This window comes from Coregonus lavaretus (genome assembly GCF_964263955.1).
Source record: "Coregonus lavaretus genome assembly, chromosome: 28".
In the NCBI taxonomy this organism is placed as follows: domain Eukaryota; kingdom Metazoa; phylum Chordata; class Actinopteri; order Salmoniformes; family Salmonidae; genus Coregonus; species Coregonus lavaretus.
The window spans coordinates 15,427,298-15,446,768 of NC_140015.1; the positions used below are offsets into that span (position 1 = coordinate 15,427,298).

General features: G+C 42.9%; 1 protein-coding gene across 1 annotated transcript in view; it reads left to right on the top strand.

Moving 5' to 3' along the window:
* Nucleotides 1-1,676: 1,676 nt before the first annotated feature.
* The window catches only part of LOC311104357 (BAI1-associated protein 3-like), a gene marked incomplete at both ends in the record, with an annotated part of 34,214 nt that continues 16,419 nt past the window's right edge, over nucleotides 1,677-19,471 (top strand). The window contains 5 exons of the mRNA XM_084146172.1: nucleotides 1,677-1,822; nucleotides 13,583-13,670; nucleotides 14,851-14,934; nucleotides 16,673-16,780; nucleotides 19,114-19,173. Coding sequence (XP_084002298.1) covers nucleotides 1,677-1,822; nucleotides 13,583-13,670; nucleotides 14,851-14,934; nucleotides 16,673-16,780; nucleotides 19,114-19,173 — 486 coding nt within the window. The remainder of the gene's footprint in view (nucleotides 1,823-13,582; nucleotides 13,671-14,850; nucleotides 14,935-16,672; nucleotides 16,781-19,113; nucleotides 19,174-19,471) is intronic.

Below are 19,471 nucleotides of genomic sequence, written 5' to 3' on the forward strand. Positions count from 1 at the left end.
TTTTATCCAAAGCGACTTACAGTCATGCGTGCATACATTTTTGTGTATGGGTGGTCCCGGGGATCGAACCCACTACCTTGGCGTTACAAGCGCCGTGCTCTACCAGCTGAGCTACAGAGGACCACACTTGGCTGTGAGTGTTTCCTTGGCAGCTGGCGCCCTGTGTATGGTGACACGTTGACTCATTTTTGTCACTGGGACTTGATGACTGAGACAGAGTGACATCCAGTTGGGAGGCCAGCCACGTCTAATTGAAATGAGCTGCTCACCTGGGAGAAGGCTTCTCCCTAACTGTGACACTTTGCTAACTGTCACCAGTCAGAGCTGCAAGTGCCTACCTAGCAGACAGGTATTGGATCTGAGACACAAGCAGGTATCTGGTGTTAGTAGTTTGCTCTGTTAAAACAGCATCAGGTCTCTAATGGCCTTGGGGAAACATGAAAAGGTGCACACAGATGACCAATATATAAAATAATCTCTCTCACAAAAGCCTACCTTGAGAAATGAAAATGTGAAATGAAAACAGCACTTCTCATCACGTGGGTTTAACTATGCTGTCACTGTATAAGAATGGTGGATTCAAACCCACTTCATTCATAGCCAGTAACTCTTTCGACCAATATCCAAGGGGCACTGCAATCCAAAACCTTCCTCACTGGTGGCATCATAGACATATGAATACCTACATGAATGATACTATTGATATTCTAACTAAAAGTACTAGGCAAGCTCACTATCTGTCTCGACCAGTTACATTGAGTTAATTCCTATTACAAATATATTGTCTAGCTAGCTGTGTTATTTAATGTGTAACTTTCACTGTTTGAGAGAAAGCAGAACACAGAGCTGCCAGTGTACTCTGTCTCTTCTTCTTCCCTTAGAGATGTGACAAAAGAAAGACATTTGCTGTCAGCTGATGAAAAGAATGTCTATCTGTCCCCTGAAACAACTTCTCCATCAATCAAACCCTCTCTCTTGTATCCATGTCATTTCTTCTATTTTAGTGCCTTTCTGTTTGTTTCTCTGCCTCTGCATTGTGCTGTTGCTGCCTCTACTGGTGTCAGCCACCATACAAGCTGGCGGAGGCTGGAGAGTGACTCATTCTCACTGAGGTGGAACCTAAGGATGGCCTTGTTCTTTAGAAATCTCTCATCTGATCACAGTTTAACTAGAACCCTTAAGAACAAGGTCAGAAATGAATTAAACGTCTGTGATGATGATACTTCTATCTTAGCAGCACTTCTCTCTGCTACAGTAGATGGGGGTCGGTGGAATACGATTTGAGAGAGTGTTGCTTTAATGAGAGTTATTGCAGGTAGGCTTGTCACAACAGTGGCCAACCAGCAAATCTATGATGAATCGACCAGCATACGATATCAGTCAGCCTTGGACAGAAATAGCACGTACCTTCTGCCATGGCTGAGTATAATTGAGTTAAGAGGGGGTGATTACTGTGATTAGCCCTGTGTATATGTAGCCAAAGGGAAGCTCCTCAAGTGGATATATCACATCTGTGGTAGATACTGTATATCCAACTATAGTTCAAATATGCACTGGGATAAGTATTTCCAGACATTTACTGAACATTGTTGTACTACCTGACACTTGTTTTAGTTCCATAATGTTGTTAGGCTCATGTTCATGTGAATTATTCTCCTTGTGACCCCAGGTAGTGAATGAGCATGACGACGTTGCTGGACCTGAAGAGCAGTGTGCTGAGGCAGGTGCAGAGGAGCCAGTCTCTGAGGGGGAGGAGGGAGCCAGCAGCCTCAGCAGCCAGCTGCATCCCCGTCACACACTGCCCTGACCAGCTACCTCACGGGTGAGTCTCACACACTGCCCTGACCAACTACCTCACGGGTGAGTCTCACACACTGCCATGACCAACTACCTCACGGGTGAGTCTCACACACTGCCCTGACCAACTACCTCACGGGTGAGTCTCACACACTGCCCTGACCAACTACCTCACGGGTGAGTCTCACACACTGCCCTGACCAACTACCTCACGGGTGAGTCTCACACACTGCCATGACCAACTACCTCATGGGTGAGTCTCACACACTGCCCTGACCAACTACCTCACGGGTGAGTCTCACACACTGCCCTGACCAACTACCTCACGGGTGAGTCTCACACACTGCCATGACCAACTACCTCATGGGTGAGTCTCAGTGGCTCACAGAATCAACAGCTGTTATAATCACACAATCATTCCGGTGCACACATGCATGTAAACACGCATATTCACTCACTCATTCACTCCGGTAATAATAATAATATAGTGCGTTTCATCACAACATAGAATCTCAAAGCGCTTGCAAAGCAACTAATTATAAAAAATGGAAAGCGAAAGGTGTCTCTAGTCAGCTTCAAAGACAGTTTGAAAAGGCAGTCAGTCCCTGGTATGGCTTGAGCGGAGAGAGGGGCATCGATGGTTAGCCATGGAGAAAGTCAGTCTGACAGAGACAGCTACACACAGGCACATTCAGACTGGATGAAGGAAAAGTTCCTCTGGCAGTCTCTGAGAAGAAGGCCTAGTCTGGTGCTGAGGACCATAAATATTCTGGACAAGCCCAATATGTTTAATGTGTCCCTCGCCTCTACTCCAGAGATGGGACCTGTTTCTAAAATGCCTCGATCAGTCTGGTCTTCCCCAAGGAGACATTAACCATCCCAAAATACCAACCGCTACATGCACAGTCAGACACTCAGTGAATGGGGAACATTGCTTTTGGGGGAACAACACTTAGAAATACTTAAATGGTCTATCATTTATCTTTAATATATAACTCTATAACTTTTCATAACTTTTATAGAAAATAAACTAACCAAATGAATCCAATATGTGTAAACAGAATGTTCTTATGTTATTGATTAACACGTTTATTTGATTGATTAACCCCAAACTGAGATGGTTGTGATGAGCTGTCATCCTAAGAATATTGGCAGATGAATAGGCCACAGCAGAATCGACAGGCACAGGTGAATAAACCAATAGTTTTTCCAGTCATCATTTGGAGCGAGTCTTCTGTTTTGATTGCTCTTCAGCTGAATGTCAAAGCCAATAGTAATGGGCATGTAAACCTTGAGGTTTCTATAGCAACCCAACAATGTCTATTTGTTACAGCCTGCTCCTAAAATATGAACAGCTAGATTGTTAATGACGGCGCCTATTTTATTTGCGAGGGAGTTAAACACCTGCGATGCTCTGAGCAGAACCTTTTGTAATTATTAATTTAATCTGTTGAATTATTTAACACTGGCTCTGTAAAAGACTTGAGGAACTACAACAAACTAATACTATTGATAGGGTAGGGGAGAATTACTCATCCACCTGGTCAATTTATGTCAGTATAATGAAACATTGAGGTGAGGGGAATTCATGTGTTTTTCATAGGTAAAATCAAAACATGTATATATTGGTACTTTATTTGTAAAGGTTTCTAGGTCAAGCCATGTGGTAACTAGCATCTTAACTCATTTTTACATGTAAGAGTCTATCTGGTAAAAACACCTTTTTATACACCGGCGCTGTTGAGTGGAACAAACTACCACAGCAACTCAAAGCCATGCCGACCTTAACGTAATTTAAGAAGAATGTCAAAAGCTGGCTAAAAATGATGTCTGTATGTAATGCTCTAGGCTATGACAATGTCGTCCTGTCCTTTGTTTTGTTATGTGTTATATGTCTAGCCTAGGTCTACTATGTCTGTTTGTTAATTTTTGAACCATTTATTTTAGAGGACCACAATGGAAATAAGTTTTCAAACTTTTTTGTGTCATCCTCGATGACCTATTAGTCAGCCACCAATTGTGCAAGTTCTCCCACTTAAAAAGATGAGAGAGGCCTGTAATTTTCATCATAGGTACATATCAACTATGACAGACAAAATGAGGAAAAAAAATCCAGAAAATCACATTGTAGGATTTTTAATGAATTTATTTGCAAATTATGGTGGAAAATAAGTATTTGGTCAATAACAAAAGTTTCTCAATACTTTGTTATATACCCTTTGTTGGCAATGACACAGGTCAAACGTTTTTTGTAAGTCTTCACAAGGTTTTCACACACTGTTGCTGGTATTTTGGCCCATTCCTCCATGCAGATCTCCTCTAGAGCAGTGATGTTTTGGGGCTGTCGCTGGGCAACACGGACTTTCAACTCCCTCCAAAGATTTTCTATGGGGTTGAGATCTGGAGACTGGCTAGGCCACTCCAGGACCTTGAAATGCTTCTTACGAAGCCACTCCTTCGTTGCCTGGGCGGTGTGTTTGGGATCATTGTCATGCTGAAAGACCCAGCCACGTTTCATCTTCAATGCCCTTGCTGATGGAAGGAGGTTTTCACTCAAAATCTCACGATACATGGCCCCATTCATTCTTTCCTTGGTCCCTTTGCAGAAAAACAGCCCCAAAGCATGATGTTTCCACCCCCATGCTTCACAGTAGGTATGGTGTTCTTTGGATGCAACTCAGCATTCTTTGTCCTCCAAACACGACGAGTTGAGTTTTTACCAAAAAGTTATATTTTGGTTTCATCTGACCATATGACATTCTCCCAATCCTCTTCTGGATCATCCAAATGCACTCTAGCAAACTTCAGACGGGCCTGGACATGTACTGGCTTAAGCAGGGAGACACGTCTGGCACTGCAGGATTTGAGTCCCTGGCGGCGTAGTTTGTTACTGATGGTAGGCTTTGTTACTTTGGTCCCAGCTCTCTGCAGGTCATTCACTAGGTCCCCCCGTGTGGTTCTGGGATTTTTGCTCACCGTTCTTGTGATCATTTTGACCCTACGGGGTGAGATCTTGCGTGGAGCCCCAGATCGAGGGAGATTATCAGTGGTCTTGTATGTCTTCCATTTCCTAATAATTGCTCCCACAGTTGATTTCTTCAAACCAAGCTGCTTACCTATTGCAGATTCAGTCTTCCCAGCCTGGTGCAGGTCTACAATTTTGTTTCTGGTGTCCTTTGACAGCTCTTTGGTCTTGGCCATAGTGGAGTTTGGAGTGTGACTGTTTGAGGTTGTGGACAGGTGTCTTTTATACTGATAACAAGTTCAAACAGGTGCCATTAATACAGGTAACGAGTGGAGGACAGAGGAGCCTCTTAAAGAAGAAGTTACAGGTCTGTGAGAGCCAGAAATCTTGCTTGTTTGTAGGTGACCAAATACTTATTTTCCACAATAATTTGCAAATAAATTCATTAGAAATCCTACAATGTGATTTTCTGGATTTTTTTTTCTCATTTTGTCTGTCATAGTTGACGTGTACCTATGATGAAAATTATATCTTTTTAAGTGGGAGAACTTGCACAATTGGTGGCTGACTAAATACTTTTTTCCCCCACTGTATCTATCTATCTATCTATCTATCTATCTATCTATCTATCTATCTATCTATCTATCTATCTATCTATCTATCTATCTATCTATCTATCTATCTATCTATCTATCTATCTATCTATCTATCTATCTATCTATCTATCTATCTATCTATCTATCTATCTATCTATCTATCTATCTATCACGACTTCCGCCGAGGCTGCCTCCCCTCCTTGTTCGGGCAGGTTTCGGCGTTCGTCGTCACCGGCTTACTAGCTACTGCCACTCCCATTCTCATTACTCCACTTGTCTTGTCTTGTCAATCACACACACCTGGTGCTCATCCCCTAATTAGTCTGTGTATAAGTGTTCCCTCTGCCCCCTTGTCTTTGTGAGTGATTGTTCCATGTGGGAGGAGAGTAGCTCGGTTGAGATACTCTCGCATTTATTTTGCCAGGGTTGATTTTCCCCTGTGTCATTACATTTATTGTATTTTCTGAGACTGTGTTTGGTCAGGGAGGATTGTTTCCCCTGTACCTGTTTCAGGCGCATTGTACAATGAGGGAAAAAAGTATTTGATCCCCTGCTGATTTTGTACGTTTGCCCACTGACAAATAAATTATCAGTCTATAGTTTTAATGGTAGGTTTATTTGAACAGTGAGAGACAGAATAACAAAAAAAAAAAAAAAAAAAACGCATGTCAAAAATGTTATAAATCTATTTGCATTTTAATGAGGGAAATAAGTATTTGACCCCTCTGCAAAACATGACTTAGTACTTGGTGGCAAAACCCTTGTTGGCAATCACAGAGGTCAGACGTTTCTTGTAGTTGGCCACCAGGTTTGCACACATCTCAAGAGGGATTTTGTCCCACTCCTCTTTGCAGATCTTCTCCAAGTCATTAAGGTTTCGAGCCTGACGTTTGTCAACTCGAACCTTCAGCTCCCTCCACAGATTTTCTATGGGATTAAGGTCTGGAGACTGGCTAGGCCACTCCAGGACCTTAATGTGCTTCTTCTTGAGCCACTCCTTTGTTGCCTTGGCCGTGTGTTTTGGGTCATTGTCATGCTGGAATACCCATCCACGACCCATTTTCAATGCCCTGGCTGAGACAAGGAGGTTCTCACCCAAGATTTGACGGTACATGGCCCCGTCCATCGTCCCTTTGATGCGGTGAAGTTGTCCTGTCCCCTTAGCAGAAAAACACCCCCAAAGCATAATGTTTCCACCTCCATGTTTGACGGTGGGGATGTTGTTCTTGGGGTCATAGGCAGCATTCCTCCTCCTCCAAACACGGCGAGTTGAGTTGATGCCAAAGAGCTCCATTTTGGTCTCATCTGACCACAACACTTTCACCCAGTTCTCCTCTGAATCATTCAGATGTTAATTGGCAAACTTCAGACGGCCCTGTATATGTGCTTTCTTGAACAGGGGGACCTTGCGGGCATTGCAGGATTTCAGTCCTTCACGGCATAGTGTGTTACCAATTGTTTTCTTGGTGATTATGGTCCCAGCTGCCTTGAAATCATTGACAAGATCCTCCCGTGTAGTTCTGGGCTGATTCCTCACCGTTCTCATGATCATTGCAACTCCACGAGGTGAGATTTTGCATGGAGCCCCAGGCCGAGGGAGATTGACAGTTATTTTGTGTATCTTCCATTTGCGAATAATTGCACCAAATGTTGTCACCTTCTCACCAAGCTGCTTGGCGATGGTCTTGTAGCCCATTCCAGCCTTGTGTAGGTCTACAATCTTGTCCTTGACATCCTTGGAGAGCTCTTTGGTCTTGGCCATGGTGGAGAGTTTGGAATCTGATTGATTGATTGCTTCTGTGGACAGGTGTCTTTTATATGGGTAACAAGCTGAGATTAGGAGCACTCCCTTTAAGAGTGTGCTCTGAATCTCAGCTCGTTACCTGTATAAAAGACACCTGGGAGCCAGAAATCTTTCTGATTGAGAGGGGGTCAAATACTTATTTCCCTAATTAAAATGCAAATCAATTTATAACATTTTTGACATGCGTTTTTCTGGATTTTGTTGTTGTTATTCTGTCTCTCACTGTTCAAATAAACCTACCATTAAAATTATGGACTGATCATTTCTTTGTCAGTGGGCAAACGTACAAAATCAGCAGGGGATCAAATACTTTTTTCCCTCACTGTATGTCTGGAAGGAATACATCTGCATCCGGTTATTTTACTCCTGCGCCTGACTCCGTCCATCATTCACCACACTATCTATCTATCTATCTATCTACAGTGGTGTGAATTTGTTTTTGCCACCTTCCTGATTTGTTATTTGTTTGCATGTTTATCACACTTAAATGTTTCAGATCATCAAACAAATGTAAATATTAGTCAAAGATAACACAAGTAAACACAAAATGCAGTTTTGAAATGAAGGTTGTTATTATTAAGGGAAAAACAAAATCCAAACCTACATGGCCCTGTGTGAAAAAGTGTTTGCCCCCCTGTTATAACACAACTCAACTGTGGTTTATCACACCTGAGTTCAATTCCTCTAGCTACACCCAGGCCTGATTACTGCCACACCTGTTCTCAATCAAGGAATCACTTAAATAGGACCTGCCTGACAAAGTGAAGTAGACCAAAAGATCCTCAAAAGCTAGACATCATGCCGAGATCCAAAGAAATTCAGGCACAAATGAGAAAGAAAGTAATTGAGATCCATCAGTCTGGAAAAGGTTATAAAGCCATTTCTAAAGCTTTGGGACTCCAGCGAACCACAGTGAGAGCCATTATCCACAAATGGCGAAAACATGGAACAGTGGTGAACCTTCCCAGGAGTGGCCGGCCGACCAAAATTACCCCAAGAGCGTAGCGACGACTCATCCAAGAGGTCACAAAAGACCCCACAACAACATCCAAAGAGCTGCAGGCCTCACTTGCCTCAGTTAAGGTCAGTGTTTATGACTCCACCATAAGAAAGAGACTGGGCAAAAATGCCCTGCATGGCAGAGTTCCAAGACGAAAACCACTGCTGAGCAAAAAGAACATTAAGGCTTGTCTCATTTTTGCCAGAAAACATCTTGATGATCCCCAAGACCTTTGGGAAAATACTCTGTGGACTGACGAGACAAAAGTTGAACTTTTTGGAAGGTGTGTGTCCCATTACATCTGGCGTAAAAGTAACACCTCATTTCAGAAAAAGAACATCATACCAACAGTAAAATATGTTGGTGGTATTGTGATGGTCTGGGCCTGTTTTGCTGCTTCAGGACCTGGAAGACTTGCTGTGATAAATGGAACCATGAATTCTGATGTCTACCAAAGAATCCTGAAGGAAAATGTCCGGCCATCCGTTCGTGACCTCAAGCTGAAGCGAACTTGGGTTCTGCAGCAGGACAATGATCCAAAACACACCAGCAAGTCCACCTCTGAATGGCTGAAGAAAAACAAAATGAAGACTTTGGAGTGGCCTAGTCAAAGTCCTGACCTGAATCCTATTGAGATGCTGTGGCATGACCTTAAAAAGGCAGTTCATGCTCGGAAACCCTCCAATGTGGCTGAATTACAACAATTCTGCAAAGATGAGTGGGCCAAAATTCCTCCACAGCGCTGTAAAAGACTCATTGCAAGTTATCGCAAACGCTTGATTGCAGTTGTTGCTGCTAAGGGTGGCCCAACCAGTTATTAGGTTGTAGGGGGCAATCACTTTTTCACACAGGGCCATGTGGGTTTGGATTTTGTTTTCCCTTAATAATAACAACCTTCATTTCAAAACTGCATTTTGTGTTTACTTGTGTTATCTTTGACTAATATTTAAATTTGTTTGATGATCTGAAACATTGAAGTGTGACAAACATGCAAACAAATAAGAAATCAGGAAGGGGGCAAACACTTTTTCACACCACTCTATCTATCTATCTATCTATCTATCTATCTATCTATCTATCTATCTATCTATCTATCTATCTATCTATCTATCTATCTATCTATCTATCTATCTATCTATCTATCTATCTATCTATCTATCTATCTATCTATCTATCTATCTATCTATCTATCTATCTATCTATCTATCTATCTATCTATCTATCTATCTATCTACAGTGCATTCGGAAAGTATTCAGACCCCTTGAAATTAAATGTTTTCCTCATCAATCCACACACAATACACCATAATGACAAAGCAAAACCGGTTTTTAGAAATGTTTGCTAATTTATTAAAAATTAAAAACAGAAATACCTTATTTACATAAGTATTCAGACCCTTTGCTATGAGACTCGAAATTGAGCTCAGGTGCATCCTGTTTCCATTGATAGGGAGTGCTCCTTATTGAAAATAAACATTTAATCAATTTTAGAATAAGGCTGTAATGTAACAAAATGTGGAAAAAGTGAAGGGGTCTGAATACATTCCGAATGCACTCTGTCTGTCTGTCTGTCTGTCTGTCTGATTAACACCCACACACGCACACATGCATGTGCAAACACACGCACATTTACTCAAAATGTCATATGGTATTCTCACGGAATAAAATGCTTAATTTTGTTAGGAATATTGTTAATGCAAAGAAAGGCTTTGCTATTTCTAAGACACTGTATCCTATATAGCTTCATTTCGTGTTACAAAAGGAATTAGCTAGTAGCGAACAACCAACCTCATACTGTGACATCCAACCCCGCGATGGGGCTGAGTGTGTTTGATGGCTTATAACTCCATGTTGGAATAAGATAAAAAAAATGCTCCCCATTTCAACCCAAGACATTGTTCTTTCTCCTAATATTGAAACAAGTCTTGTAAAGGCGTCCGCATGCTTCCCATCTGAAACAGTTCGGAACAGTTTGTTTATATATTATGACAACATTTTGTGACGTTTTCTTCGTTTTGGTCTTCGGCTCGTTTTTTTGGGGCTATTCGTGCACACAGAAATGTTTCTCGAGGCAAGCCGAAGTCGGTAGCCGAAGTCGGTAGCCGAAGTCTATGCCCCTTCGTCGGCGATTGGTCAACAGTAGAGATTGTGTTGTCATTCAACGAGAGACGACTTGTTTTCATGCAAATTGTTCGACCGAAGCATGCTGACACCTTAAGAGTACTGGTGCTGTAAAAAATAGTAAAAAATAAGTGTGACAATCAACCCCAGTCTCCCCTATATCAACCCAGCTATGGGAGATCAATTGGATCAGTATAACATCAATCTGACCCTTTGTTTTGCACTGAAAATGTGACATTCTCCATCTATCCATCCATCCATCATTTTGTACCTACCTGGACTGCAACGAGAGAGATTATGATTAGACCTGGCCCCTGTGTCACCATGATGGCTCTAAATGATCACTCACTCTCTCACCACTTGGAGAGAAGAGGGAGGAAGGAGAGGTAGAGGGAGATGGAGGAAGGAGATAGAGAGAGACTTGTCTTCCTCTGCCAGGCAGCGACCATGGTGCGGATCATCATCGTCTCCCACTGAGGACTGCCAGAGAGGACCCTGAGTGAAGTCTGACTGAGCCGCAGAATGCTCATCATTAGGTTGCGTGAAAGCCTGTTTGTGTCCATCATTAGCCATAGAGAGGGATAGAGAGAGAGCTGACACCTATGATCCACACTGACGCTCATTAATACCAAGGATGCAAATGAGGCAGGACTAAAGCTTCAGTGCCCGGCCCAGTGTAGACGACCCAGTGTAGACGACCCAGTGTAGACGACCCAGTGTAGACGACCCAGTGTAGACGACCCAGTGTGCAAATGACCCAGATGGGCGTCTGCCGTGATGCCAGTTCCAGGTCAGAGACAAACACACATTGGGGAAAAGATTATAAGCAGTTGTTTCTTCAGGCAGAACTAAATAATCACACTGTAGGTTCTCATCCATGGATGGAGGGAGGTCATTATTTGTTAGTCATGCATAAAGAGACATCACATATAGGTGTTATTACCGAATTATTCCAAGTTCATTGATTTGTAACACCATTAGAGGGATTTTAATTGTCAAAACATTTTATTTCTTAATTCATTATCATGAATATTAAAGAATGCAGAAAAGACCAGAACACTCACACCTAGCAAACATTCTCTCTATGTGGTGTTTTGGGAAATACTTTATGAAGCTTTGAAACTGCATCCTCATAACCCTCATGATGTCTATTCATATGGGGACACAGGCTATGTAAGATTAAATGTAAGAGAGAACATTTATTTTGTATGTATTTTAAGTATTTTAAGTCTTATTTCAGCATATACCCAAACACATGAGGTATTCCTCTGTATTCGTCTGTATATGTTCCTCTGAGTCTGCATGTCTATTTGCCTGTTTCATCTCATAATTCACCTTTTAGACAGCAAAACATGAGCAAAGCATTTGAATAAATATTCAAAATAAAATGGAATATTAATAATAAACTGTATCGGAAGAAGCTGTTTCCTAGCAACATAAAATTGTGTGTGCGTGTGTGCGTGCGTGTGTGTGAGAGAGAGAGAGAGATAAATACAGAGAGAGAGATAGAGAGAGCGAGTGAGACAGAGCGAGAGAATTAGAGAAAGGGAGACAGAGAGAAGTAGAGAGAGGGAGAGAGAAAGAGATTGACTGACTCACACAGACCCCTATCATTTGTGATTGTGGGTTTTTCTTAATCATACAAACATTCAAAGAGAATCCAGACGTCAGAAAATACACTTACAAAGGTTAAAAGCAAAAAGGTGCTGGTGGCCCACTGAATATTGAACCAAAGTCTTGTTTTGGATACATAGTCTTAAATGTTGATAGACTCAAATAACCTCTTTAATCACCGTATGACTCATGCTGTAACCAACCTGGTAACTAAGCAGACAAGCTTGGCATGCCTTCATGCTGCTTCACAAAAATGTCAGGCTAGCTGTCAGATATGAATGTACCTATTTAATTGGCGTGACACGTTACAAGACTACAATTTTCCAGCCTAAATCAAATATCTGTACCTTGGATTATGTCACTGTATTGAAGGAATGTTTTTCATGCTCCTTAATTAGATGTCTACAGAAATTACGTATTTTAACTCTTTGGGGATCCTGTCAAGCTTCCATTGTAAAGACAGACAGACATCATCATTCCTCTGTCATTCCCGTCCCGCACTAAACGTACCCTGACCACAAATAATCAGGGGTGTTACCACCCACTACCTCCTGCTCCCTGGAGACACTGTCTCAGACAGAGGCGTGGAATGCAATGCATGGGGAGATCAGTGGGCACTGTGTCGGCTGCCACCAGACTGCCACGCACCCGCTGTGATGTGACAGGCAGCGTTAATAAAGGCGTGTGACTGAGAGGGGGCCATGTGGACAGCTCCTCTGTCCTCTCTGCATAATGAGACAGGGGGTCTGGGCTAGGAGACAGGTGGGGGGGCATGGGGGTGGGGTGGTGTCAGACCTGTATTGTTGCTCCTGGTGCTCTGCCACATGACTCATTCCAGAACACTCCTCTAGTCTGGGGAGGGAGAAAGGAGGGTAGGGGGGGGGGGGGGGGGGGGGGGGGGGGATATTCCCAAGGTGTTCAGCTGTGCCAGTGAATCCCGCCGCCGTGAATGTGCCTCCATCACCATGGCGACTGGGGCTTTGAAATTAGCAAGTGGCAGGAGTCCAGGAGTTCACCCACTCAGATAAAAAAATACAATGTATTTTGTATCTTCCCTGGATTAGAATAACGTTCTATGGCAGACATGGTAGGGTGGCTATGAGTCTTTGTTGAGCTTCATATTACGCTATTACTCAAGGGAATACAGCAACTCCCATGGACCTTAAGGGTAGTGCAGTGAGATAGTTCTTATTCACCACTAAGATGGGATGCTTTCTCACCTTCTATCCACTGTCTGTTTACACGGGTCTTAAGCTACCATAAGTTCCCCAGACACACAGATGTTATTGACAGACAATTCCCCTCAGGTTTGTTGCTGCAGGAAGGAATGTCTGTCTAGTCTAGTGAAAGACCAGGGATACTGAATCACATATGATGTAACAGTTTGTTCATGATACTCTACTGTATGTGCTGCTGGTTGTGATTGACAGCTCAGCATTAGGTCTCTTTTAGTCTTTTGCAAAATGGAAACCAAGCATAATAATGCTCATCCACATTTACTAAGGACGACAGAAGCATCTGTGAGTAACAGTGTTTACTGAGGGGTTAAGAAAGCATGTATCTATATAGACCCTTTAGGACAGTTTTGTTTCTATAATCTTAACATAAAGTTCATAAGTCATATTTAACAGAACGTGTCAAATGAGAATTGAATTGACAGTGTTATTCCTGTGTATGTATTACAGGCTGTCTGAGGGGAATGGAGAGTTCTTTGAGCGTATGAATGGCATCCTCCAGAAACAAGAGAATCTGCTGCGGGCTGCCCAGGCTGAGGTAAACCCTAACCCTCCTTATGTTTATTTAAAGGGGCAGTGCAGTCAAAAACGTGATTTTAAAAAAAAAGAGACGATATTTCCACACTATGAGGTCGAATTAACAGTCTGAAATTGTGATAATGCCCTGTTAGTGTTGGAGTTAATCTGATCTGATTATTCTGACCAATGACCAGTCATCTTTTATTTGCATATGTATCCTTCTACTTTGAAAGGGTAGGCTCTAGACAATCCTATCTGCCAATCAGGGCTGTGCATGTAAATACATTTACATTTGTGTCAACACACCCACACGATCAGACTGAGCATTTCAATGGCAAAAGGAGGCTTAGGGAAATAAATGATAAAAAATATATTTGGAGTTATTTTCATGAAATAATCACACACAATGATGATTTAAAAATAAAAAAGACTGCATGGGGGCTTTAAGCAGGAAGTCCCTTGAAATGAAAATCAATTTTTTTAAGGAGACCATAGAGGAAAGGTCTTGGGTAGTATATACATACTATATAGCTCTCTGGGCTATGCATATGTAACGGTGGTCAATGTGCTGCTAACAGCTTCCTCCGCTGTCCGACTGCCCCATACTGGGCTCGAACCAACGATCCTCTGCTTCGTAACACACGTGACCGCCCTCCTTAATAACGTTCCAATGGGTTGAGCCACCCAAAAGGTACCGACTGGATCCCTCAATCTGGTACATTTCAAGCTAGCTGTGGCGCGAGCTTACAGTACGTTCTTAACTCTGTATTACACCAAGTAGAAGGCTATGGCGTGAGGGGACAGACTGACAAGGTTGAGAAGGCCTCTCAAAAGGCTGGAGGCTCAGCTGTCACAAGAAGCTGCTCTCTGTGGCTCTCTACCCCCTCACTTCCCACGCAAGAGGAAAGAGACTGGGATTGAATGGGGTCCTATTAAGATGTTTATCTGAGAGCACTTGTTTCCCACCCTCTTCGGGTATTAAAGTGGGGAACAAAAAGAAAATCAATGATGCAGTCATTGCCTCTTTGATTGTGTGCCGCGATTGAAAGCGAAAGTGTTTGGTCGGCGATAACAGCTCATTGTGACTTAACCTCACAACCCTTTCCAAGCCTTATTGAAGCAGTCATGGTGATGGAGCCTGCTTAAGGGAGAGTGTGTGGCTCTGCGGTTTGAGGTTATCTCTCTGTGTGTATCCGCAGTGCGAAGGGGAAGGTAACACAGCCGCACTACCAGCAGAGCACGTAGACCAGGCCTTCGTTCCAGAGAGGTCCAGCAGGAGAGAGGTGAGTAGCCTGGGCTCCCTAGGGTAGAACATTCAGCTCTAGAAATGGAGGGATACAGTGAGGGAAAAAAGTATTTGATCCCCTGCTGATTTTGTACGTTTGCCCACTGACAAAGAAATGATCAGTCTATAATTTTAATGGTAGGTTTATTTGAACAGTGAGAGACAGAATAACAACAAAAAAGCTCCTAATCTCAGCTTGTTACCTGTATAAAAGACACCTATCCACAGAAGCAATCAATCAATCAGTTTCCAAACTCTCCACCATGGCCAAGACCAAAGAGCTCTCCAAGGATGTCAAGGACAAGATTGTAGACCTACACAAGGCTGGAATGGGCTACAAGACCATCGCCAAGCAGCTTGGTGAGAAGGTGACAACAGATGGTGCGATTATTTGCAAATGGAAGAAACACAAAAGAACTGTCAATCATCCTCAGCCTGGGCCTCCATGCAAGATCTCACCTCGTGGAGTTGCAATGATCATGAGAACGGTGAGGAATCAGCCCAGAACTACACGGGAGGATCTTGTCAATGATTTCAAGGCAGCTGGGACCATAGTCACCAAGAAAACAATTGGTAACACACTACGCCGTGAAGGACTGAAATCCTGCAGCACCCGCAAGGTCCCCCTGCTCAAGAAAGCACATATACAGGGCCGTCTGAAGTTTGCCAATGAACATCTGAATGATTCAGAGGAGAACTGGGTGAAAGTGTTGTGGTCAGATGAGACCAAAATGGAGCTCTTTGGCATCAACTCAACTCGCCGTGTTTGGAGGAGGAGGAATGCTGCCTATGACCCCAAGAACACCATCCCCACCGTCAAACATGGAGGTGGAAACATTATACTTTGGGGGTGTTTTTCTGCTAAGGGGACAGGACAACTTCACCGCATCAAAGGGACGATGGACGGGGCCATGTACCGTCAAATCTTGGGTGAGAACCTCCTTGTCTCAGCCAGGGCATTGAAAATGGGTCGTGGATGGGTATTCCAGCATGACAATGACCCAAAACACACGGCCAAGGCAACAAAGGAGTGGCTCAAGAAGAAGCACATTAAGGTCCTGGAGTGGCCTAGCCAAATCTGTGGAGGGAGCTGAAGGTTTGAGTTGCCAAACGTCAGCCTCGAAACCTTAATGACTTGGAGAAGATCTGCAAAGAGGAGTGGAACAAAATCCCTCCTGAGATGAGTGCAAACCTGGTGGCCAACTACAAGAAACGTCTGACCTCTGTGATTGCCAACAAGGGTTTTGCCATCAAGTACTAAGTCATGTTTTGCAGAGGGGTCAAATACTTATTTCCCTCATTGAAATGCAAATCAATTTATAACATTTTTGACATGCGTTTTTCTTGATTATTTTGTTGTTATTCTGTCTCTCACTGTTCAAATAAACCTACCATTAAAATTATAGACTGATCATGTCTTTGTCAGTGGGCAAATGTACAAAATCAGCAGGGGATCAAATACTTTTTTCTCTCACTATATTTGACTTGTTATTGGCCTTTTCTCATATCTAGCTCCCCCACTAGAATCCAGTGTCCCGAACCCAGTTTTCCTCTGTCCTCACACGGCTTTAGCTAGCTACGCTGTTGCTTAAACCTTCCACATTCTTAGCTACAGTAAGATCACATCATTCTATTGACAGAGACATGTTTCCCAGCTCTTATTTTGCAGTGACACTGCTTTAAGAAAGATGCATGAGACTGTGGTTAAGGCATTCACTGAGGTTGTTTTCTTCCAGCTGGACCTCCTGTATGAAGAGGCCATTTACACGGTAGTCAACAGGGTGGGCGTGCCCTCGCCAGAGTACGTCACCAATGAAGGAGACATCTTCAGCTATCTGCTGAAGGTACACACACTCCTTTGATCGGCTAAATCAGTTTACTGAACAGCCCACCTGGCCAAACTCTCACACACACACCAAACAAACACTTACTCTAACACAGATAAGCACACACGCACGTACACTACCAGTCAAAAGTTTGGACACACCTACTCATTCAAGGGTTTTTCTTTATTTTTACAATTTGTTACATTGTAGAATAATCGTGAAGACATCAAAACTATGAAAGATCACACATGGAATCATATAGTAACCAAAAAAGTGTTATTCAAATCAAAATATATTTTATATTTGAGATTCTTCAAATAGCCACCATTTGCCTTGATGACAGCTTTGCACACTCTTGGCATTCTCTCAACCAGTTTCATGAGGTAGTCACCTGGGGTGGGGGGGTGGGGGGGTGGGGGGGGGGGTACAGAAGATAGCCTGGTAAAATACCAAGTCTATATTGTGGCAAGAACAGCTCAACTAAGCAAAGAGAAATGACAGTCCATCATTACTTTAAGACATGAAGGTCAGTCAATAATGAAAATGTCAAGAACTTTGAAAGTTTCTTCAAGTGCAGTCGCAAAAACCATCAAGCGCTATGATGAAACTGACTTCATGCCTTCATGAGGACTGCCACAGGAATGGAAGAACCAGAGTTACCTCTGCTGCAGAGGATATGTTAATTAGAGTTACCAGCCTCAGAAATTGCAGCCCAAATAAATGCTTCACAGAGTTCAAGTAACAGACACATCTCAACATCAACTGTTCAGAGGGGACTGTGTGAATCAGGCCTTCATGGTTGAATTGCTGCAAAGAAACCACTACTAAAGGACACCAATAAGAAGAAGAGACCTGCTTGGGCCAAGAAACACGAGCAATGGACATTAGACCGGTGGAAATGTGTCTTTTGGTCTGGAGTCCAAATTGGAGATTTTTGGTTCCAACCGCTGTGTCTTTGTGAGATGCGGTGTGGGTGAACGGATGATCTCCGCATGTGTATTTCCCACGGTAAAGCATGGAGGAGGAGGTGTGATGGTGTGGGGGTGCTTTGCTGGTGACACTGTCTGTGATTTATTTAGAATTCAAGGCACACTTAACCAGCATGGCTACCACAGCATTCTGCAGTGATACGCCATCCCATCTGGTTTGGGCTTAGTGGGACTATCATTTGTTTTTCAACAGGACAATGACCCAACACACCTCCAGGTTGTGTAAGGGCTATTTGACCAAGAAGGAGAGTGATGGAGTGCTGCATCAGATGACCTGGCCTCCACAATCCCCCGACCTCAACTCAATTGAGATGGTTTGGGATGAGTCGGACGGCAGAGTGAAGGAAAAGCAGCCAACAAGTGCTCAGCATATGTGGGAACTCCTTCAAGACTGTTGGAAAAGCATTCCAGGTGAAGCTGTTTGAGAGAATGCCAAGAGTGTGCAAAGCTGTCATCAAGGCAAAGGGTGGCTATTTGAAGAATCTCAAATATAAAATATATTTTGATTTGTTTAACACTTTTTTGGTTACCACATGATATTCCATATGTGTTATTTCATAGTTTTTATGTCTTCACCATTATTCTACAATGTAAAAAATAGTAAAAATAAAGAAAAATCCTTGAATGAGTAGGTGTGTCCAAACCTTTGACTGGTACTGTATGAACGCACACTAGTGTGCTGTCTTTTCCACTTAAAATACTGACTAATAAAATAGAGAAGACCAGAAAGAGCCAATTAAGCTGTAATAATTGCTGTCCTAGAAAACTACAGCAGAAATCAGATTGTCTTGTCATGTGAATCCTGTTGTAAACCCCTTCTCTAATCCCCCTCCTCACCAACTGATCCTAGAGGTTCAGTCTGGCGGTAGAGAGCCATTCTTGCTTTGAAACATCTGTAGAAGACTGAGTTGATGTGCTTTGGCTCAGACCTGATTAAACATCAAAGCCCAGGCCCACTGAGTATTGATGTTCAGCTGTAATATTACATCGATTCAGACGCTGTCACTCCAAAGCTGCATCCTTGCTTCCTCTGTCGGTCTTTGCTTGAGGTGGTGGACCGGGGCACATGTCCCCATGCTTTGAAGTTACCCCTGGTTCTCTTTGTCCTTTGAAGATAGTGAGATTGAACCTGTACAGCCATCTTGGATCGGGTTTATGAGAACGCAAATCATTGGCAAGGGATGTAAGGCTTATCATCATTGTATTATTGTTTTGAAGTTATGCTGTGATTTCTGAAGTGTACAGGTCAAAATGCCGGCAGGAGTATAGTTGAATGTGTATTGCAAATATGCTCACAGACCTATGAGGCACTCTTGCAAAGAGTGACCTTTTCCACTGTCGCCCCTCTATCCTCTCTCCTAGGTATTTGATATGGGTCAGGAGGAACATGACATCATTCTGCAGAGAGTCCAAGAATCCAAGGTGAGATGCTTTGTTCCACTTGCATCTTGTCAATTTCCATCTCCTGTCTCTTCTCCTGTCTCTTACTGTATCTCCCACCCGCAGACACACGCCATGTAAACTGTATGAACAAGATAGCACCACTGACTTGTCACTGTGAGGATCTTCAAGTCTGCACCATATAATGTGCCTTTCTTTTGTATATAGATATACACTGATGGTACAAAACTGCTCTTTCCATGACATAGAATGACCAGGTGAATCCAGGTGAAATCTATGATCCCTTATTGATGTCACCTGTTAAATCCACTTCAATCAG